Genomic DNA, 20,319 nt, shown 5'->3' with positions numbered 1-20,319 from the left:
TGGCGCCAAACGGTGTTGCTTCAGCTGCTAGTACTTAATGCGCCTTTGCTTGGAACCATTTTCAGTTTTCAGCCCCTGGGAGCAATATGGTGCCTTAAGTGCTCCCTGCTCACCCCCTTGCCTTCTCCGTGACCAGGATCTTCGTGCATGAAGACCCCGGTCCAATTTACTCTCCCTTCAAGGTTCACCAAATTGTGGGCCCAGGGCCAGTGCATGAGGGCAGACGGTGGGGAGGAGAATGAGGAATTTTGCCGGGAAGGGGTCCAGCCCGGTCTTGGCTGGAGCCGCCTTAGCCACAGCCCAGGACCCCAGGGTGGGAGAGGTATCAGGCATGGCACTTGTGCTTGGGGTGGCTGCAAACTCCTCTCAGGCTTGAGGAAGAAGCTGAGTGCACTGGCTAGAAGGAGCCTTCTCAGCTCTCCTTAGGTGTGGGGGTCTGACTGGGTGTGGCCGAAGGCTGGCAGTCAGAGGTGGTGCGCTGGAGGCAACCCGCCTGGCCGGTGTTGGGGGCGTGGTGCAGCGGCCCTCCGGGGCGGAGAGGGGCTGGGGCGGCGGCACCGGCTCCCGGGAAGTGGGGCCTCGCCAAGCCTGGCGCCTTGGGCATAAAGCCCTCCCTCCCTTCCCGCGCCTAGCGGGACCCTGCGCCTGTGTCGGGAGAGGACGGGCGTCCGGCAGATGCACGCGGGGCGGGGGCCGGGGGAGAGGCGGGGAGAGAGAACCCACAACAAAACTTGGCGCCCCTGCGCGCACGGCTCGACTTGAATGACAGGAGCCCGGGGAGCTCGGCGGACACCCGGGACCCTGTTCCGCCCACGGCGCGGCGCGCAGCAGCAGGTAGGAGCAAGGACGGCCGGGTGGGCCAAGGGACCACGGGCCACCCGGCCGCGCCCAGGCAGTCCACTCTGACTTCTCGCCGCGCGCCCACCGCCCCAGCCGCTGCCGGGGAGGGTCGCCGTATCTCACCCTGGCCCGCGGACCCTGCACAAGGGACATGGTCTGGCACACCTCCTGGGGGGAAGGAAGGGAAGCAGGACCCCTGCGGGATCAGGATCAGGGGGCAGGGGGCGCCTTTTCTCCTGGATGTTCAGAGGTCCCAGCCTTCGAGCTCCTCCCGCTGGGCACATCTGGAAAGAATCTGCGAGCGGATGGGAGGGGAGATGGAGGCACGCGGGCTGGTGACAAGGACTGTGGGGGGCAGGTGGAACTGGGAAGGGGCCTGGACCTCTGCACTGAAAACGTGGGCCCAGGGCATCCTGCGTCTTTTCACGTCAGTTCATCAAAGGCTCCACCGAGTCCAGCAACGACCTCTTCACAGACAGAAACCAGCACAGAAAGAGGCAGAAATCAGGGCGCCTGGGCAGGTGAGGCGCACAGTTAAGCTGTCGTACTTGGATTTGTCCCTCTCGGTGCAGTCTAACATAGGGCCCAGCCGTCTGTCAGCTGCTTCCAGTCGGACAGAGAAATGGGCAGGGCAAGGAGCATGGTTGTCCCCAGGTTGTGTGTGTGGGCGTGGACTGGGACGGGCAAGTTGGAATGCCTGGCCTGCATTCAGGTGGAAGTTGGGGGTGGGGTCGGCTTGGGGCTCTGGTGCTGGCCTCCCGCCCCCTTCCCCGCCCCCCGCCCCCCGCCCCCAGGTTGAGATGCAGCTATAGCCTAAGCTGCTAGAGAAAAGTAGCCGTACAGCGAGGACTAGAACCCAGGCTAGGATGCAGGTGTACAAGAGGTGGCAGGAAGGATGAGTGTTGGCAACCTCGGAAGGTGAAACTGCGCTCTGCTGCGGCAGGGAGAGGAACCTGGGGTGGGAGGTGGGAGGTGGGAGGTGGGAGGACCCCTGGGTGGACCTATCCTCCTCCACTCCTCCCCTTTGCCCTGGAAAACCACACCGATCAGATCCAGGGCTCACAGAGAGCACACACATCCCTGGGAAGCCTGGGCTGCTCTGGGAAACTCATCAGTGGCTGGTCTGGAGCTTCTGCCCCCAACCTCAACCCCACCCTGCTTCTGTAGACTCCTGGAGCCCTAGGCCCGCTCTTCCTGTGTGCAAGATTCAATGACTTCGTGCGCCCTTCTGTTTGAATCCTGGATAGGAGGTGGCACCTGTAGGCTTGTGGGATTCGTACGTAAGAGGGCTTGCTGATCAGGACCTGTTGGAACCCTAATGGCTTCCTGTCACCAACACCCCAGCATGGTGGTTGATGCCACTGACGACCTGTGTCACCACCCTCAGTTTCTATTCCCAGTTTAAGCTGCTGAAACACATCTGCCCCCACTTCACACCTTGCCCATGCTATTCCTTCCCTTTTGTTTTCTTGGGGGACTCCTACGCAGCCTTCAAGGCCAGCTGAGGGTATGGGCAGAAGACACACCTTAGGTCTAGTCTTAAGTTCAATAAGTTAATTAACCCATTTATTTACTTACTTACTGTGTGTGTTTGTACGCACATGCCGTATAGAGCATGTAGAAGTCAGAGGACAACTTGCCAGAGCTGGTTGTCTCTCTCTACCATGTGTGTCCTGGGGTTGCAACTCTGATCATCCGGCTTGGAGGCAGGAGCCTTTACTTGTTGAGCCATCATGCCCTTGATTTTCTTCTTCTTAAGAGGCTTGTTTTTAATTGTGTGTCTGTGTGCAGGTGCTGGCAGGGGCCAGAGGTATCGGATCCCCTGGGGTTCCAGGAACTTGTAAGCTGTCCCAGTGAGCACTGGGCTCACATCTTCTCCAAGTGGAGTACTGCTCTTAACAGGTGGGCTCCTGGCTCTTATTATTAATATACAGTTATACAGCAGGGAATCTGAACAGATGATACTGTAGGCCTTTCTCCTCTGTCTTTCACAAATGCATTCAACTCTGAGAATCAGGGGAGGCTTAGTCTAACCTTGAAGGACAAACCAAGGCCTCTGGGCAGGGGACTGCTGAGGAGACAGATTTCTGGGGTGGGCAGCATTGGGGGGGGCATTTTCACTTGCGTTTTCAGCTTGCAAATTAGGAACATAGCTTATGCCTATTCCTGGGCTTTCTATCACTCCAGCAAGCTAGAGCCCAGAAGAGAGTCGGGGCTCAGTGAATAGTCACTGAACCTGAGTGCGGGAGGTTGGGCTGGGGTCTGAGCATCTGCTCCATCCAAGCCTTATTCATTTTCTCATCTGGCTCTGGGATCCAGGCCCGGCTTCCCATCCCTGCACCAGCATTTAAACCTCTCTGTTTTGCCCACAGCCTCCATGTCTGCTGCCCTCCGCACTTCAGCAGCTCCTTATCTTCCCAAACGAGGCAGGCTGATACTCCGTGGCTTAACCTGCCGTGGGCTTGTGGCCATTGCGCCTGCTTGTGTCATTCCCAGGTCCCACCTGCCACAGACAGTCTGGCGAGCTTTGTGGAGTTTTCCACATGGACTCTCAGGCCTACACAAACACAGAATCTCTTGCATTCTTGCCTGATGCTTGCCCATCAAAATGGTTAGTCTAGGCTTCACTTCCTCTAGGAAGACATCCATGGCAAGGTTATGCTTTCTCAGTGACTCAGTTTACATATCAGCCTCGAAAGCAGGGCTGTCTAACAAATAGGATGTGAACCACAAATGCAAAGTGTTCTAGAGGTCACATTAAGAAAAATGAAATGGGGGCTGGAGAGATGGCTCAGTGGCTAAGAGCACTGTCTGCTCTTCCAAAGGACCTGGGTTCAATCCCCAGAACCCATATGGCAGCTCACAACTGTCTGTAATTCCAGTTCCGAGGATTCTGACACCTACATGCCAACGCACATAAAATAAAACGAGAGGCCAGAGAGCACCAGCGGTGCAAGTCTGAGTTCAATTCCCCAGAACCCCAGGATACAGACGGATACATCTGTAATCCCAGCATTCCTGTGGCAAGATGGGAGGAGGCAGAGGCAGGAGAATTGTCTGAAAGTTTGATGCCCAGCAAGCATGGGTACACAGCACAGGCTTGGAAACAGGGATGGAAGGACCATGGCAGCATCCTCTCTGTCTCTGTCTCTGTCTCTGTCTGTCTGTCTGTCTCTGTTTCTGTCTCTCTGTCTCTCTGTCTATCTCTGTCTCTTTGTCTCTGTCTGTCTGTCTGTCTGTCTGTCTCTGTTTCTGTCTCTCTGTCTCTCTGTCTGTCTCTCTCTGTCTCTTTGTCTCTGTCTCTGTCTCTCTCTCTCTCTCTTAAAGACAGGGTCTTTACTATGTAGCCTTGGCTGGCCTGGATTAAAGTATTGGGATTAAAAGCATGTACTACCATGCCTGGCACAAATAATCTTTTTCCCCCTTTTCCTTTTTAAAAAAAGATTTATTTATTTATTTTGTATACAGTGCTCTGCCTGCACATACACCTGCAGGCCAGAAGAGGGCATCAGACCATGTTATAGATGGCTGTGAGCCGCTTTGTGATTGTTGAGAATTGAATTCTGGACCTCTTGAAGAGCAAACAGTGCTCTTAACCTCTGAGCCATCTCTCCAGCCCCAATTTTTTTTTCTCTTTCTTGAGACAGGGTTTCTCTGGGTAGCTTTGACTGTCCTGGAACTGACTCTGTAGACCAGGCTGGCCTCAATTTCACAGAAATCCACCTGCCTCTGCCTTCCCAGTGCTGGGATTAAAGGTGTGTGGCACCACCACACAGCTAATATTTTTTATAGTAAAGTAAGACAGGTAAACTTAGTTTTGTGTAACCCAATGTATTAACTGTTATTTAACCAATATAAAATGAATGAGGACTTCTATATCGTTAGTAGTATTGAGATGTTTTACACTCTTTTCTACAGTGCCTTTAAAATCCGCACACACTCAGGGTGTCCTTTAAAGCATGTTCACCATGGACTAGCCATACCTTAAGTGCTCCATAGCCACGTGTGGCAGTGCGTAACCTTCTATCCAGGAGCCTGCCCCATGTAGGACCCCAGCACTTGATGGCCCCCACAAGAGCATCATGGGACAATGCAGAAGCCCTGGAGCTGTGACACTGGCTGACCCCAGTGGGCTTCTGCTCCCTGGTCTCTAAAGTTGTGATGGAGACATTTTCCAGTCTGGTTCAGAATGTTGATATAAGTTGGGTGGTGGTGGCGCACACCTTTAATCCCAGCACTCGGGAGGCAGAGGCAGGCAGATCGCTGTGAATTTGAGGCCAGCCTGGTCTACAGAGCGAGTCCAGGACAGCCAGGGCTACACAGAGAAACCCTGTCTCAGAAAAAATAAAGCAAAACAGAGCATAGATCTGTATTATGTATTTGCACAGATAAGCTTGCGGATTTTTATGGAGACGAGCCAAAGGTGAGGGAAGAAAACCTGCCCGTCCAGTGAGTACCTTGTGTGTGCGAGGACCAGCTCCACCCCTGCACCTGCCCCACGCCTCACCCCACCTCCCCGCTGACTGCTGTGGCCAGGAGACTGTGGAATCAGCTGTGGGGGGAGGGGAGGACAATGCTCTGTAGAGGTGTGGCAGGGGGTGGAGGGCCAGGTGGCTGCCAGTGTCACTCACTTGTGCACTGAAGAGCTGGGCATCTGCTGGGCTCCCAGGTCCTCTACCAGACTAGCAGGGTGGGGATCAAGTTAATCCTCCTAGGGCCCCCTTTATGCAGCCGCCTGAATTGAGTGGGCAGTGGTTATGGCAGCACCTACTCCCGACAGAGGCCAGGGATGTGATCTATCTCACCTCTGTCTCTGGGATCCAGGGCTGGGTGCAAGATGGGGCATCTGAGGTGATGAGGGCACAACGTGGTGTCTAAAACAGTGCAGCAGTGGGAATCACCAGTGACTACTGGGCTATAGCATCTTCCGGAGCAGACGGCTGGAGACAGGCCAAGAGGTCTAAGTGGGATCTAGACATGGGGCGGGGTAAAGAGGGGATGGTAGAGCGGGTAATGAGGTGGTTGGGAGGGGACCATGCTATGGAGTAGAGCAGTGGTTCTCAATCTGTCCATTGTGACCTCTTTGGGGGTCAAATGACCATTTCACAGGTGTCACATATCAGCTATCCTGCATATCAGGTATTTATAATTCATAGCAGTAGCAAAATTATAGTTATGAAGTAACACAAAAATAATTTCATTGGCGGGGTGGGTGGGGGTGGGGTGGGAGTGTCACCACAACCTGAGGGACTGTGTTAAAGGGTCACAGCATTAGGAAGGTTGAGAACTGCTGGAGTAGAGCACTGAAAGATGAAGTTCATGTTCACTCACTTATGGAGCATTAACTCTGTGTGCCTCCTTGACGCCTGGATTGGCCATGGAGAGCACTTCCGTTAGCACCTCTAGGACACATGAGAAACTAAAATGTAAACTATTCCAAAGCTTGCCCAGAGTCACACACTGGTGACTCTAGCTCTAGTCATGGGTCTCTACAGCTCACCCTCAGAGTCACTGCCAACTTCCCGGTTTCCCCAATCCTGCCGCAACAGGCTGTGCCCAGACCCTTCCAGCTGCTGTAAGGTTGGCTTTCCTGAGGGGGTGGTGGGAGGGACCCAGAATGGGGCGCAGAGCCTGGACACTCACCTGTGCACCTCTCACTCACCCACTCACTGGGACATGGTACTGTGCAGGGTTGTTGTCCTCAGCTGCTCCTGCCACCAAATGGCATCAGATGTTCTATGTCTGTTGTCACACTTTGTCCTGACAGGACTGTGAGTTTGAACAGCACCTGCCTGGTATAGATGGGGAGGCTGAGGTCCAGTGAGGTGCGGTGAGTTGGGAGGGGGAGGGGGAGGGGAACAGTGAGACTTACCCTGAGGTCTGTGGGACCAATGGTTCTCACTGCCACCTGTTGCAACTCAACGCACTCCAGAGACATTTTTGAGTCCTCGGATGCTAAGCCCTGGCCCGCGGGACCACGGGGACAATGGTAGCCCATCCCCACACCCACAGGGGCAGGGGTCATATGAGCATGTCAGGTCCTGGTAAGGATGGCTGAGTGACTAAACATCAGGAGTGGGACTCAGCAGGTCATGGGATGACAGCAGGCTCAGTCACCTCTTTGCCTGGCTTTGGGTTCGCTCGGCCTAAACCCAAATGTAGAGTTATTCTCAGCCCAGGTGCTCCAACTTTTGAGTGTTCACAACCCTACTCAACTATTGTGAGCCCTGGGACATCTCAGACTCCTACCCCCAACACACACACACACACACACACACACACACACACACACACACACACACACACACCCCACAGGAGAGAGAAAGTGAATTTCGGGCAAAGGGCCTGGAGGGAGAGACCCTTAGTGAGTCCCTAACAATCCTGTGTAACTCAGGCGGTGATGGGAGAGGGAGCCGGAAGTCCTCAGACCTACACGGGAGCTGGAGGACAGGGTCCAAGCCCCAAGCCTTCAACATGGCTGCATAGCTCCCTTCTTACCCAGAACCTCCCTGCTAAGGGAGAGAAAGGCTTACGACATTGCCTATGTCAGGGCAACAGGGATTAGTAAAGTCCATCCAGGTCCCACCTCAGCATCCTTTCTGTGAAATGGGGGTGCAACTTCCTCAGGACCCAGGCTGGTAAGGGTCATGGAAGGTTTTGCAGCCCTGACCAAGCACAGGGCTTCATGCAGCCCTATCACCACAGGGGATATTTCTGACGAGAGAGTGGCAGTCGCCAAGGTCTAGACCAGCCAATTGTCTTACCATGACTTCCAATGGCCATAGCTACATGCCCAGTGTGTGTGGCCAGTGAGCCACCTGGCACCGAGGTGGGCCTGAGCCACTCCTCCTACAGGCACCATGGCCAGCAGCAGGGGCCTGCCACTCCTGCTGCTGTTGCCGCAGCTGTTCCTGGGTCCTGTGCTGGCTGTGAGGGCACCTGTGTCTGGCCGAAGTGGCACCCACAGCCTGAGCCCTGAGGAAAATGAATTTGTGGAGGAGGAGCAGCCGGTACTAGTCCTGAGCCCCGGGGAGCCACAGCCTGGCCCAGCCACCATCGACTGTCCCCGAGATTGTGCCTGCTCCCAGGAAGGTGTAGTGGACTGCGGTGGCATTGACCTGCGTGAGTTTCCAGGCGACCTGCCGGAACACACCAACCATCTCTCCCTGCAGGTGAGACTGATGCTGGCCCCCAGCTGCCAAGCCCCAAGCCTTCAACATGGTTGCATAGCTCCCTTCTTACCCAGAACCTCCAACTATCATGGATCCTCACTATCTCCAGGTTCGGGGTAACAGGGAGGACCAAACCATGGTCCCGCCCTTAGCACACATGTGACATCCTGATTACAGAGCGCCATTAATACCATTCCAGGACTAGGAAAACCAGAACAAGGATTCCAACTCCAGGAGGCAGTGTGAGCTCAGAGCACAGAGAGAGAGAGTGCTGACCCCTGCTAAGGCCCACTGCATGGATGGATCCTGGGTCAGCCAGGGCAGTCTTGGGGAAGAGGAGGAACTGTTACTCTCCCTCAAAGGAGATCCAAGGAAGGCAGATCTGCCTGTTGTCATCCGGGGGTGTGGGGTATGGGGTGGGGGTGGGGGCAGGCTGTGGACCACTAAGAGAAAAAGACAAATTGAAGGGTGTTCTTATTAGGGTATTTGCCCACTAAGTCACATACAGACTGTCTCATGTACCTGCTGTGGTGCCTCTGGTTCTCTATGGGGTGCTGGCTGTGTGGGAAGGTCATGGCTTCAGGGCCTCACAGTTCATGGGCCAGACAAGTGAGTAAAGAAGTCAAATAGAGATAAAAAGGGTGTAGCTGGGCAGTGGTGCACCACACGTAAAGATGTGAAGATTAAAATTCCAGCACACAGGAAGCAGAGGCACGTGGATCTCTGAGTTCGAGGCCAGTGTGAGTTCCAGGCCAGTGTGAATTCCAGAACAGCCAGGGCTACACAGAGAAACCCTGTCTCAGAAAACCAAAGAAGAAAGGGAATGAGGATGGGGAGAGGAGAGAGGGGGGGGGGAGAGAGAGAGAGAGAGAGAGAGAGAGAGAGAGAGAGAGAGAGAGAGAGAGAGAGAGTGTTAGTTTATGCTATGGATCAGGCTCTTCCTCCAGCCCAGGATGGCTTTCCAGAGCACATGGTCAGAAACCTAGTATTCCAAGGGGAGTGGGGACTGCAGCCCCAAAGAAGGGGGGGAACTGCCTGCTTCTGTTTAGGGAGCAGTTCCAGGTGACTGTCACTTGGGACAGGTCTGCATGTGGGCTCTGCGCGGTCTGCCTCAGGAGAGAATTCCAAGGCAGGTGCCCGAGAGGGATACTCCTAGGGCCAAGGGTTAGGTATAGAAGCCTCACACACACACCCCACCCTACCCCCAAACTGCTGCCGCCCCCATCTCTCCCCGCAGAACAACCAGCTGGAGAAGATCTACCCGGAAGAGCTGTCCCGGCTGCAGCGGCTGGAGACGCTAAACCTACAGAACAACCGCCTGACTTCCCGAGGTGAGGAGTGCTGGGCCCAGGGGTGGGGGCCTCGGAGCCGCGGGGGGTGGGGGCGGGAAGCGGAGGGGGAAAGAGTAGGACTTCAGAGGGGGGGGAGGGGGAAGGGGGGTGTGACTCGGACTGGGCCTCAGGGGACTAAGAGAGTCCCCACGGGGGAGAACTCAGCCCTGCCGACCTCTGGAAGAGGGCGAGCCCAGGCTTGGGCTGGGCAGGGAGCCTTTCTGATGTGAGCCTCAGCCTGCTGTGGGTGTCTGAGACCTAGGAGGGGGAGCCTGCGCCACTGAGAGCCTGTTTCCTGGGACCTTGTCAGAGACTCTCCAGTTTGCAAGAGCCCTTAGAGCCCAAGAGCTGCATTAAGTTGCTTTTCTTTTCCCTCTGAAGACAAATATAGTATATAATTGGGACAGAACAAAGTAGAAGAAGAAGAAAGGAAAAAAAAACCCTTATAATCCCTCCACTTCGAATTATCAATATTAAGATTTTGGTATTCTCCTTCCCCCGTTTTAAAAGAAAGCAGCTTTACTGATATGTAATTTATGTGCCATAAGCGACTCAGTTTGAAAGTCCAGTCCAATCTGATGTGTTTTGGTGAGTTTTTGCTGTGTACACCACCTCTGTGATCTGCCCTTGTCATTCCTTAGTCTTTAACCCACAGCTGAACTCCTGCAGCAACTGTGGCAGCTTGCTTTGTTTCATTTAGCAACTTGCTGTTGTTAGAGCGCTCTCTCTCTCTCTCTCTCTCTCTCTCTCTCTCTCTCTCTCTCTCTCTCTCTCTCTCTCTCTCTCTCTCTCTCTCTCTCCCTCTCCTTCTCCCTCTCCCTCTGGCCGCCTCAGCACACTCCACAGCAGCGTGTTCCACAGAGAGAAAGCCCATGGTTTATGTAACTGTTCCCTCTCCTTTGACTTGGGCCAGTCCCAGCATCTAGGGGTCGTGGAGCGGGAACTGGATGTCAGAGGCCAGCTCAGGGTTGGAGAGGGGCCAGCCTAACTGTAATAAGCCATCTGTCAGAGGGCACCAGGGGTCAGCACCCCACCCGACCCGGGCTGATCCCAGCTTGGCTTCACCTGCCGATAGGTGGGGCTGAGAGTGAAGAGGAGGCCTCTGACCTCCTGCAGCCATCCCCCCGGGGAGCACTACTTCCTGGTCACAGGGTCAGGCTGGGTCACTCAGTCCCTCAGCAAGCTTGGGCCACGTGAGGAGGAGAAAGCCTGCAGGATGGACACTGGAACTGATTTGGGAGGGGAGGGAGCTGCCTAGTAAGTGGGCGGTTCGCCTGCTCCCCTGTAGCATCTCCTTTATCCAGGGCTCTGACCTGTCCTTTAAAGGGCTCCCAGAGGAGGCATTTGAGCATCTTACTAGCCTCAATTACCTGTACCTGGCCAACAACAAGGTGAGGGTCATGGAGGGTGTTGTGTGGGCTTCTCTGAGGAGAGCGGGGCTTCCCTGGGAGGCGGGCAGGCTCCTGGGGTAGGCGGGGCTCCCTGAGGGTGGGCGGGGCTCCCTGGGGTGGGCGGGGCCTCTTGGGTGGATGGGCTTCCCTGCTTTCTTTTCCCTTGAGTTCTGGGGTCGCTCCCGGTGGATGCCCTTACCGGCCTGGCCTCTGGGTCCCTGTTGCCCTGGATGTTGAGAAGGGGACGCACACCATCCCCTTTAACCTATAACATATCTGATAATGAAGCAGCCACCCTCGTACTTGAGTGGGTTGAGGCAAGCCTGGACACAAGGAGACACTGTTTGACAAAGTATAGAAGTAGGTAGTGAACAGAGCACGGCAGGAACGAAGCTTCCGTGGGAGGGTGCCGGGGCAGATGAGCGCCCAGTGACAGGGCCCTCAGCTAACTTCTGTACCTCTATTGGTCTTCCCAGCTGACATTGGCACCCCGATTCCTGCCAAACGCCCTGATCAGTGTGGACTTCGCTGCCAATTATCTCACTAAGATCTATGGACTCACCTTTGGCCAAAAGCCAAATCTGAGGTCAGAAGTCAGTGGAATGATCCTGGGTGTGTGAGATTGTGTGTGGGGTGAGTGGAGAGGGGGTTGGGGGGGGGGGACACTGAGGCAAAGCTGGAGACATAGGCAGGCTCTGAGGAGGGGCTTGCTGTGTGCTGTGGGCTGCGGGCTGTGCTCACGGGTGTGGTGAGCCTCGCGGAGCTCAGGATCCAGAAGGCTGAGACCTGAGGGATGAGGAAGCCTTCCGTCCAGTAAATGAGGAGTAAGATCCTATGCATGGGCGTGGTGGGGTCTGTGTAGAAAGGGCAGCTTCCAGCGGGAGGAGCTGCCCTTCTTGGAAACTGCTAAAGGAGGTATGGCCACTCCCAGGAGTCTGTCTGGGCTGGGACCAGGAAGTCAGTCTTGTTGCCACTAATTTATGTGGTGGCAGGATGCTACTGAACCTTTGGTCCCTGTTCCTGACCAGACAGGGGCTTCTGAAGCACTTTAACTCTGTATTATTGGGTTAAAAGGGTAGCAAAATGCCCTGGGCCCTATTCTCAGCTTGAGTAAGAATTTGAAGGCACACAGCAAAGCCGGCCTAAGGATGGGGGAGCCCAGGTCGGTGAGGACCGTGCCTCAAATCCACAGGTCTGTGTACTTACATAACAACAAGCTGGCAGACGCTGGGCTGCCGGAGAACATGTTCAACGGTTCCAGCAACGTGGAGATCCTCATCCTGTCTAGCAACTTCCTGCGCCATGTGCCCAAACACCTGCCACCTGCCCTGTACAAGCTGCACCTCAAGGTGGGGAGCAGAGAGGGCAGATGAGGGGAGAGGCAGGACCTGTGGCCCAGGTGGGTGTGTGGGGATGCCGGGTGAGCCCGAGAGTGCATTTACAGAGTGTTAGCTACCCTAGGCAGGGGGAGGAGTCAGGAGTCTGAGCGCCTGACCTTCAGTGTGGCTTTGAGGGGGGCTGTCCGCACACCCAGATGCTGCAGGTCTGACTCCCCTCCTGGAAGTCCCCAGGCTCCTCTGCACACCTCATCCTGGTTCTTACCTCTATCACTCACTCTGCCCCCTCCTTCCCTTTCCTTCTAGAACAATAAGCTAGAGAAGATCCCCCCTGGGGCCTTCAGTGAGCTGAGCAACCTGAGGGAGCTGTACCTGCAAAACAATTATCTGACAGATGACGGTCTGGACAACGAGACCTTCTGGTGGGTCCCTGTGTCACCGAATCTTCCGCATCACCATAACACCTGTCCCCGGCTGGGCGCCGTCAGTGTCCGCTTTTCCTTCATTGCTTTCCCTGGAGAATCTTTGGGGCTTGTGTCTTTTTGTCATTTCTGTCTCCGGGAACAAGTCACACGTGTAGATCACGGCAGCTGAGATGGCAGATTTGGGATATGGGCTCCTGCCTAGCATCTCAGTTCCTCTTCTTCCTCCAGGAAGCTCTCCAGCCTGGAGTACCTGGACCTGTCCAGCAACAACCTGTCTCGGGTCCCGGCGGGTCTTCCCCGCAGCCTAGTCCTGCTGCACCTGGAGAAGAATGTCATCCAGAGTGTAGACGCTGACGTCCTGACGCCCATCCGCAGCCTGGAGTACCTGCTGTTGCATAGCAACCAGCTGCGGGCCGAGGGCATCCACCCACTGGCCTTCCAGGGCCTCAAGCGGCTTCACACGGTACACCTGTACAACAACGCCCTGGAGCGTGTGCCCAGTGGCCTGCCCCGCCGGGTCCGCACCCTCATGATCCTGCACAACCAGATCACAGGCATCGGCCGTGAGGACTTCGCCACCACCTACTTCCTGGAAGAGCTCAACCTCAGCTATAACCGCATCACCAGCCCGCAGATGCACCGGGACGCCTTCCGCAAGCTGCGCCTGCTGCGCTCCCTTGACCTGTCCGGCAACCGCCTGCAAACGCTGCCCCCAGGCCTGCCTAAAAATGTCCACGTGCTAAAGGTCAAACGCAATGAGCTGGCTGCCCTGGCACGTGGGGCACTAGCTGGCATGGCCCAGCTGCGGGAACTCTACCTCACAGGCAACCGACTACATAGCCGGGCCCTGGGACCCCGTGCCTGGGTGGACCTTGCTGGTCTACAGGTACTAAAGGACTGACCGGGCCATGTAGGGGCACAGGGAGGAGAGAGAATGGTGGATGTACTAGGATGGCTGCCTACTCAGCTGCTGGGACGAGTGACAGTTGTGCCAGGAGCCAGGGTCCTGTGGGATAGCCAGACTGAATTTATTCACAATTGGATCCCCGCTGGGGATGCTGACCTTAGGTTAGGAGGCCCATGGCCAGGCAATCCAATCTACCTACAGGTACAAGAGCAACGGGCAGAGTGAACACAAGAGCTTGTGACTGGGTGGCCAGGCCAGCTCACGATAGGCAGACCCGGCCTTGAGACAGGTGGTTGAGATAAGAGATAGTCATGGTTTGCAGGTCAAGCTCTCTAGTTTAGGAGGGTTGGGGGGCCAATCTGTGCAGTATGTGCTCAGCCTCCTGAAGTTCAGAAGTGGGAGCTTACAGAAGGCTAGGCCTTGACTCTGGAGGCTGAGGCACTGCCCATGTTGACCGCACCAGTCAGTAGAGGGTGAGGGTGAGAGAATCTGCCCAAAGTACTCTGGGGCCAGCCAGTGGGCTTAGTTCCAGTGACCATGTAAGGATGTCCCCAAGAGTCAAACCTTCTCAGGGACAGAAGAACCTCCCGTGTGCAGTGAGCAGGTGAGCGTCACCAGAACACTGAAAAGGGGCCAAGCCTGCCACAGCAGCTCTGTTCCCCTCCCAGAGCTGTTCTTCATGACAGAAGCTGACAACCTCCACATTACTCTCCCCTTTCCCTCAGACCTCCTCAAGGCCTGCTCTAGTCTCTTGGGGCTCATCCTCTAGGCCTCGGGTCCCATGGGTTGCCTGAATTCTAGGGAGGAGGAGAGGCCCATATTTTAGTCTGACGCGCTCACCACTGGCCGTGGTGGTGAGGAATCACTACAGGACTGGGGTGTCTTCAAAGAATACTGGGGAGAGGTGGAGGTGGAGAGGAGCCAGGAGGTACCCCGGGCTGAGCAGGTGGTTGAGGCAGCTGGTTGTGCAGCGTTGGCTGGGGGTCTCTGCTTACATAGCTCACTCTGCCGGAAGCCATACACCAGAATCCAGCCTCTGTGCTGCCCTTATGGCTGGTCCTCAGTCTTGGCCCCGAAACCTCCACACCTGCTCCCTCTCGTTGCGTTTCCTGACTCACTAAGCAGGAAGGGCCACACTGGCCCAGGGACACTTGGAAGCTGCTCCTTGTCTCTGTTGCCCGCCTCAGGCAGCCCGCCAGCACCTAGCCCAGCGGTAAGCTCTCCATTTGCTCTGCTGATGTCCCAGGCCAAGCCAGCCTGCCTCTGACCTGAACCTCATCTTCCTGGGATCTTACCACTGCTTGAAGAGCACCTGCTCACCCCCCCCCCAACCCCCACCCCCCCCAACCCCCCCCAACCCCCTCCCCCCGTCCAGTCTTCTATAACTCCCTGCTTCCTTGAGGTACCAGGCTGGACTCCCTGCTGTGGTTTTCTTTTTCTTTTTCTTTTCAAGACAGGGTTTCTCTGTGTATCCTTGGCTGTTCTAGACTCGCTTTGTAGACCAGGCTGGCCTCGAACTCACAGTGATCTGCCTGCCTCTGCATCCCCAAGTCCACCTCCCGACTTCCTGGTGTGGTTTTCAAGGCTCCCTCTGCTCCTGCTCCAGCATACGCACATGCGCGCGCGTACACACACACACACACACACACACACACACACACACACACACACACACACTGGGCCTTCTATTGGAAGCACTCCACCTGCCTTGCTCATTGGAGACAGCCATTCATTGGTTCCTTTGTTTCTTCAGCCATTTTTAAAGTCTAGAAGAGTCCCCACAATGTACTAGACCCCAGAGCTGGAGGTCCCGTGAGGAATAAAGGGGGGGGGGGACCACCAGCCATGCTAGGGTATACCTAGGATTCCTTTTGAGTGTCACCTTGCCTAGGAAACATTTCTCCCCATAGGCAGGGCCAGGCAAGTCAGGCACCTCCCTGGCCTCAGCCTGGGTATCTGGTGAGTGAGCAGGGATTCGCCATCACACTTGTCACACTGAGGGTCTTTTGACAGGTCACTTGCTCCTTTGGCCTCAAATCCACCCTGTGCTAATGTCCTGGAAAGCACTTCCTGGCTCAAGGCTGGAGGAGGCCCTTCCCCACTCCTTCATTACAGCCAAGCCCATGGCTTGCTTTGCCAGGATCTGAACTGTCTGCACAGTCTGCCTGGCTGTGGAGCTGGTGTCCCACAGAGTCCATGTCCCCAGCACCCGTGGGCATCAACCGTCTCTGGAATGAATGATTGACTGGTAAAGCAGACAGTGAGGAGGATGCCAAGGGCCATGGAGACAAAATGGGAAACAAGCCCTGTGGGTGGAGGTGACAGAGTTGGAAGTTGGGGGCTCCCCTGCAATCTGATGCTGGCTTACCAAGCTATGTTGGATGACTCTGAATCCCAGTCCATCAAGGTGATGAAGGAGCTTAAAGATCCTGTGGTCCTGTCCCACGATGGCATGAGGGTGGGTCTGGCAAAGGTGCATTGGCACTCTGAGAGGCAGTAACGGTGACCACAGAGCCAGGGTAAACCAGCTTGCCTGACCCACTTGCCTGACTGTGGCTCCTGAGCACCAAGCGTGAGAGGACTCAGAGCCTGAGCATCCTGGGGCCTGCTGACTCTGACATGCAGGCTATGGCCTGGGTATGACTTCATGTGCAAAGACAGAAGGGGCTGGGTAGGATCTACGTCAAGTAGGAAAAAGATGTGGGGTCTGGTGCAGCATGCCCCACACTCTTACAAAAGGACTAAACTTGATGAGCTGTTTCCCCACCTGGAAAGTGTGGGTTGTCAGGCCCCCCCTTTCATTCCCCCCAGTGCCCCCCCATCCCCCGGCACTAGGGTTCTCATTAGATGTAGGCAGACTATGGCTTGGTGAGAGTCTGTGTGCTGGTAAGCACTGTACATGAGGGGGATGAGGAGGGGGCAAGATGTGGAGGAGGGAGGATCTTGACTCCCCTGCTCCCCTTTGCAGCTTCTGGACATCGCTGGGAATCAGCTCACTGAGATCCCCGAGGGGCTCCCGGCATCGCTTGAATACCTGTACCTGCAGAATAACAAGATCAGCGCGGTTCCTGCCAACGCCTTTGACTCTACTCCCAACCTCAAGGGGATCTTTCTCAGGTAGGAAGCCCCGCCCCCAGCTCTGCTCACACCCCCCCCCCCCACACACACACGTAACATCTAATAGATGGACCGTCTGAGACACGAGGAAACAGCTTCCAGGTAGAGTGTGGTTATGGAGCCTGGCTTCGCTGCTGACTGGCCAGGGACCCCTGAGTACACTGCAAGACCCCCCGCAAGCCTGTGCTGCCTCAGCCAGAGGGTGAGCCCAGCTCTGCCAGGACTGCAGTGGCTCACAGACCTGTGAGTGTGTATCAGATGCATTAACAACAAGTGCAGGGTGCTGGTGTTGACGTTAATGTGGTACGAGAGCTAACACTAACTGGAAAGGATCTCACTAACCCACAGCCAGCCAGGTGGGGCTCAGATGTCAGACCCAAGAACAGAGAGATGCCTAGGACCCCGTTGGACTCTGGGATTAGGACTTCAGGGAATTCAGCCCTCATAGACTATAGCTTCTTCTCAATCCCCCTTCCGCACCCCCAACTTGACACTACCCCCTCCCCCGAACCAGAGAAGAGACAGAACAGAAGATAGCAGAAGGCCCAGAGTGGTGAGCCACTTTGCCTATGAAGTGACAATACACACAGAGGGTGACCTCTCTTGCCATCCCCTTCCTCGAAGCTGTCAGTGCCCTAACAGGTCTACTTCCCATGGTGCACCATGCTTCCTGCCCCATCCCCACCAGTATAATTTGCTGTGGCATTTGCCGGCCACCCACCCCATCCCCCTTCCCTTCTGAGCTAGGTAGGCAGGCACAAGGGCATCAGCCTGGCCTCTGCCACTGACCCATGGACCACCACCCAGGTTCAACAAGCTGGCCGTGGGCTCCGTGGTGGAAAGCGCCTTCAGGAGGCTGATACACCTGCAGGTCTTGGACATTGAAGGCAACTTTGAATTTGGTGACGTTTCCAAGGACCGAGGTCATATAGATGAGGAAGAAGAGGAGGAAGAGGAGGAGGAGGAAGAGGAAGAAGAGGAAACGAGATAGAAACAAAGTGACACAGATCTGACCCAGGTGGGTGGTCTGTGTGTGTGTGCTCACCTCTTACCGCACTCTGCTGTCCCTGACCTATCTTAGGTTTCTGTGTCGTCTTCAACCTTGACTTCTATTCTATCCTTTAATTTAAAACCTGTCAGTTCATTTGCATGTAGAATTGCACCATAGGAGGTGTGTGTGTGTGTGTGTGTGTGTCCACACACCCTGGGAGCTAGTTTGTATGAGGCATGCTAACAGGAAGATGAACACAATAATGGGAGATATCTGGGGTGCAGAGACTCCTAAGTCTGGGGTTCAGGGGAGAGGCCTGGGCTGGAGATGGTGGGGATGTAGTCACCGTAGGCCTTGAGATAGGTACAGACATTGAGGCTAAAAGAGCCAGTACAGCAAGGAGGAGAGCAGGCATAGATAGTTAATGTACGGGGAGTTTGCACCCACATGTAACACAAGCATCTACACACACGAACATGCATACGTACTTTATTCCAGGACACAATCACAGGCAATAACACGTACACATCTGAGTGTACAGGTGTGCCTGTGGATACATGCACAGAAGCGTGTCTATGGGTACCCATTCACACAGGTTTACACGTGGAGACACAAATTCACACACACCTAGTACATACATGGACTTCTCCAGAAATGAGAGACTCAAGCTACTTCAGTGCTAAGAGCCTGAGGGAGGGAGGCACAGCTGAGCATCGCTGGATGTGTCATACAGAGAGTCCTTGTGACCTCGTAGGGGGCAGAGGTGAGGGTGAAGAGAATGCCTGGGAAGGCTCTGGGATGGCAGGAGCCGAGTGGCTGCCATCACAGGCAGGCTGGTGGCTTGATGGCTGGACTTGACGTCACATCAGCCTGAGGCCATCAGCTTTCTGTCCCCGCAGTGGGAGATGCCAAGCAGAGAACTGAATTCATCCATGGCTGACTTTTTGGGTAGGGCTGTAGGGCCAGGAAGACAAGGAACAAAGAAATGGGCTATATTAACAGTCTCTGTCCTGGGGGCGGGGCATGCTTGGTAAGGAGGAGGGGCAGATGGACTCATGGGGAGAGTGCTGAAACCTGGGCAGGTGACAGGGCCTGTCGAGGCAGAGAGTGGAGGTCGGAGTGTGTATCTAAGGTTAGTTAGGACTGCAGGGTGGGGGCTAGGAGCTGTGAGGCCGTGGGAAGAGGCTGCTGGTCCCTGCTAAAGTTAGGACATTGACTTGAAGGTGGGGCCTGGAGCAGAGAGGAGCTGGTGGCTGATGGATGATGTCAGCTGTGTGGCTGAATAATGGGAGAAAGGTGTCCACTTAGGATGGCAGGGTGTATGACAGGGTGGTGAGCACGACCCAGCTCCCAGGGCCAGCTATGGAGGGAGAGTCCTTGTGCTGAGGCACTGGCCTTAAAAACCACAGATCAGCCGGGCGTGGTGGCGCACAACTTTAATCCCAGCACTCGGGAGGCAGAGGCAGGTGGATCCCTGCTAGTTTGAGGCCAGCCTGGTTTACAAAGTGAGTCCAGGACAGCCAGGGATATACATAGAGAAACCCTGTCTTGAAAAATGAAAACAAACAAACAACAACAACAACAAAAACCCACGGATCAACAAGGTGGTGATAGCCCGCACCTTTAATCCCAGCACTTGGGAGATGGAGGCAGGTGGGTCTCTGAGTTCAAGGCCATCCTGGTCTACAGACTAAGTTCCAACTCTCTAGTTCTCATGAGAAGGGCTGTCTTCCCCCTTTGTGGAATGTTGGCCATAGATAGTCAAGTCTACTGAGTGGAGTGCTGGGAGAAGCCCGGGAGTTCTGGAATCAAAGCTGGACACCTCCTCATCCCCACCCACAGTAGCCTGGCTTCCCAAACCCCCTCATGCTGCCCCACTTCACCCAAAGCTGGTTGTGGCTAGCCCTGACTCTCCGTCATGTTCCACAGGACGATGGACCACGGGACTCCTTTCTGCAGCCCAGGCCTGTGCCCCATGAGCGCCCCCTTCTGACACACCCAGCGCCGAGCCCAAGGGGCATCCGAACGCCACAGGCTGAACAAAGTCTCTGTCTCACTCTTCCCTGCGGTGTGTCACACAGTCAGACACGTGCAGATATCACTTCACTGCCACACCCTCAGCTTGGCCACACAAAGAGCCAGCTGCACATGACTGCCCCAACTGGCTCTGTGCACAATCCCACAGTGTCACACACACATACACCTTGACCTTTGACTCCACATCGGCCTGATACACTTGGGCAGCTCCCCTCACGCCTCGTCACATACACAGAGTGACCTATGCCAACCAAAGCTCTGGCATCTGGCCATAACAGTTGGCTATGTGCCTTGTCCTCTGGTCTTTTCCTTGGAGACACAAGGTTGTCTCCTTGCTCTGTGGCCAGTTGTTTTCCACCTTCTGAGACTCACAAAAGCTGGCTTTTGTTTTGTGCCTCCCCTCTGGGGATTGGAACCTTCAGCCTTCTACTGTGGCCCCACCCCTCCCCCAGGTGCTGGGCATCCTCCTGCAGGGAGCTCCTTTTTTGTTGTGCCCTGGCAAGTCACAGGCACTTTCCTGGGACAACCTCAAAAAGGCGTGGGAGGGCAAGGAGGCAGCAGTGTGTGGTGGAGACGGTGTAGCTGCGGCTGCACCTGCGCTGGTCTTCAGTTCTGCAGGCAGGGGAGTTCTGGGTGCCTTTGGATTTGTTTAAGGAGGAAAGAAAAAACTATATGAAGATAAAAATCTCAAAGCTGTCTTTTCCTGTTACAGAAAAACTAATATAAAGCATTACCTCTGCCCTTGCAGCCGCGGTATGTGTGTGTATGTGT

At 55.3% G+C, this 20,319-nt stretch overlaps 1 protein-coding gene across 3 annotated transcripts; it reads left to right on the top strand.

Annotated features, from left to right (window-relative positions):
- Nucleotides 1-513: 513 nt before the first annotated feature.
- Nucleotides 514-20,295, top strand: PODN (podocan). 3 transcript variants are annotated; one of them, XR_014779703.1, is made up of 13 exons: nucleotides 514-834; nucleotides 2,632-2,742; nucleotides 5,229-5,289; nucleotides 7,696-8,012; nucleotides 9,250-9,343; nucleotides 10,670-10,734; nucleotides 11,211-11,320; nucleotides 11,927-12,083; nucleotides 12,378-12,493; nucleotides 12,725-13,382; nucleotides 16,372-16,520; nucleotides 17,392-17,538; nucleotides 19,441-20,295. XR_014779703.1 is itself a non-coding variant. In XM_084784438.1 (13 exons), exons 4-12 carry the CDS (start codon nucleotides 7,701-7,703, stop codon nucleotides 17,509-17,511), a joined length of 1,845 nt encoding a protein of 614 aa, XP_084640564.1. In that variant the 5' UTR covers nucleotides 516-834; nucleotides 2,632-2,742; nucleotides 5,229-5,263; nucleotides 7,696-7,700; the 3' UTR covers nucleotides 17,512-17,538; nucleotides 19,441-20,295. The 3 variants fall into 3 exon arrangements, 2 of the variants coding, with proteins under 2 accessions (XP_084640564.1, XP_084640563.1); XM_084784438.1 differs by having other exon boundaries at nucleotides 516-834; nucleotides 5,229-5,263; nucleotides 17,328-17,538; XM_084784437.1 differs by having other exon boundaries at nucleotides 516-834; nucleotides 17,328-17,538.
- Nucleotides 20,296-20,319: the final 24 nt, after the last annotated feature.

This window comes from Acomys minous, assembly GCF_964271855.1.
Source record: "Acomys minous genome assembly, chromosome: 6".
Lineage (NCBI taxonomy): Eukaryota > Metazoa > Chordata > Mammalia > Rodentia > Muridae > Acomys > Acomys minous.
Note: the sequence above shows the minus strand (reverse complement) of the source record. Positions and strands in the feature narration are given on the sequence as shown.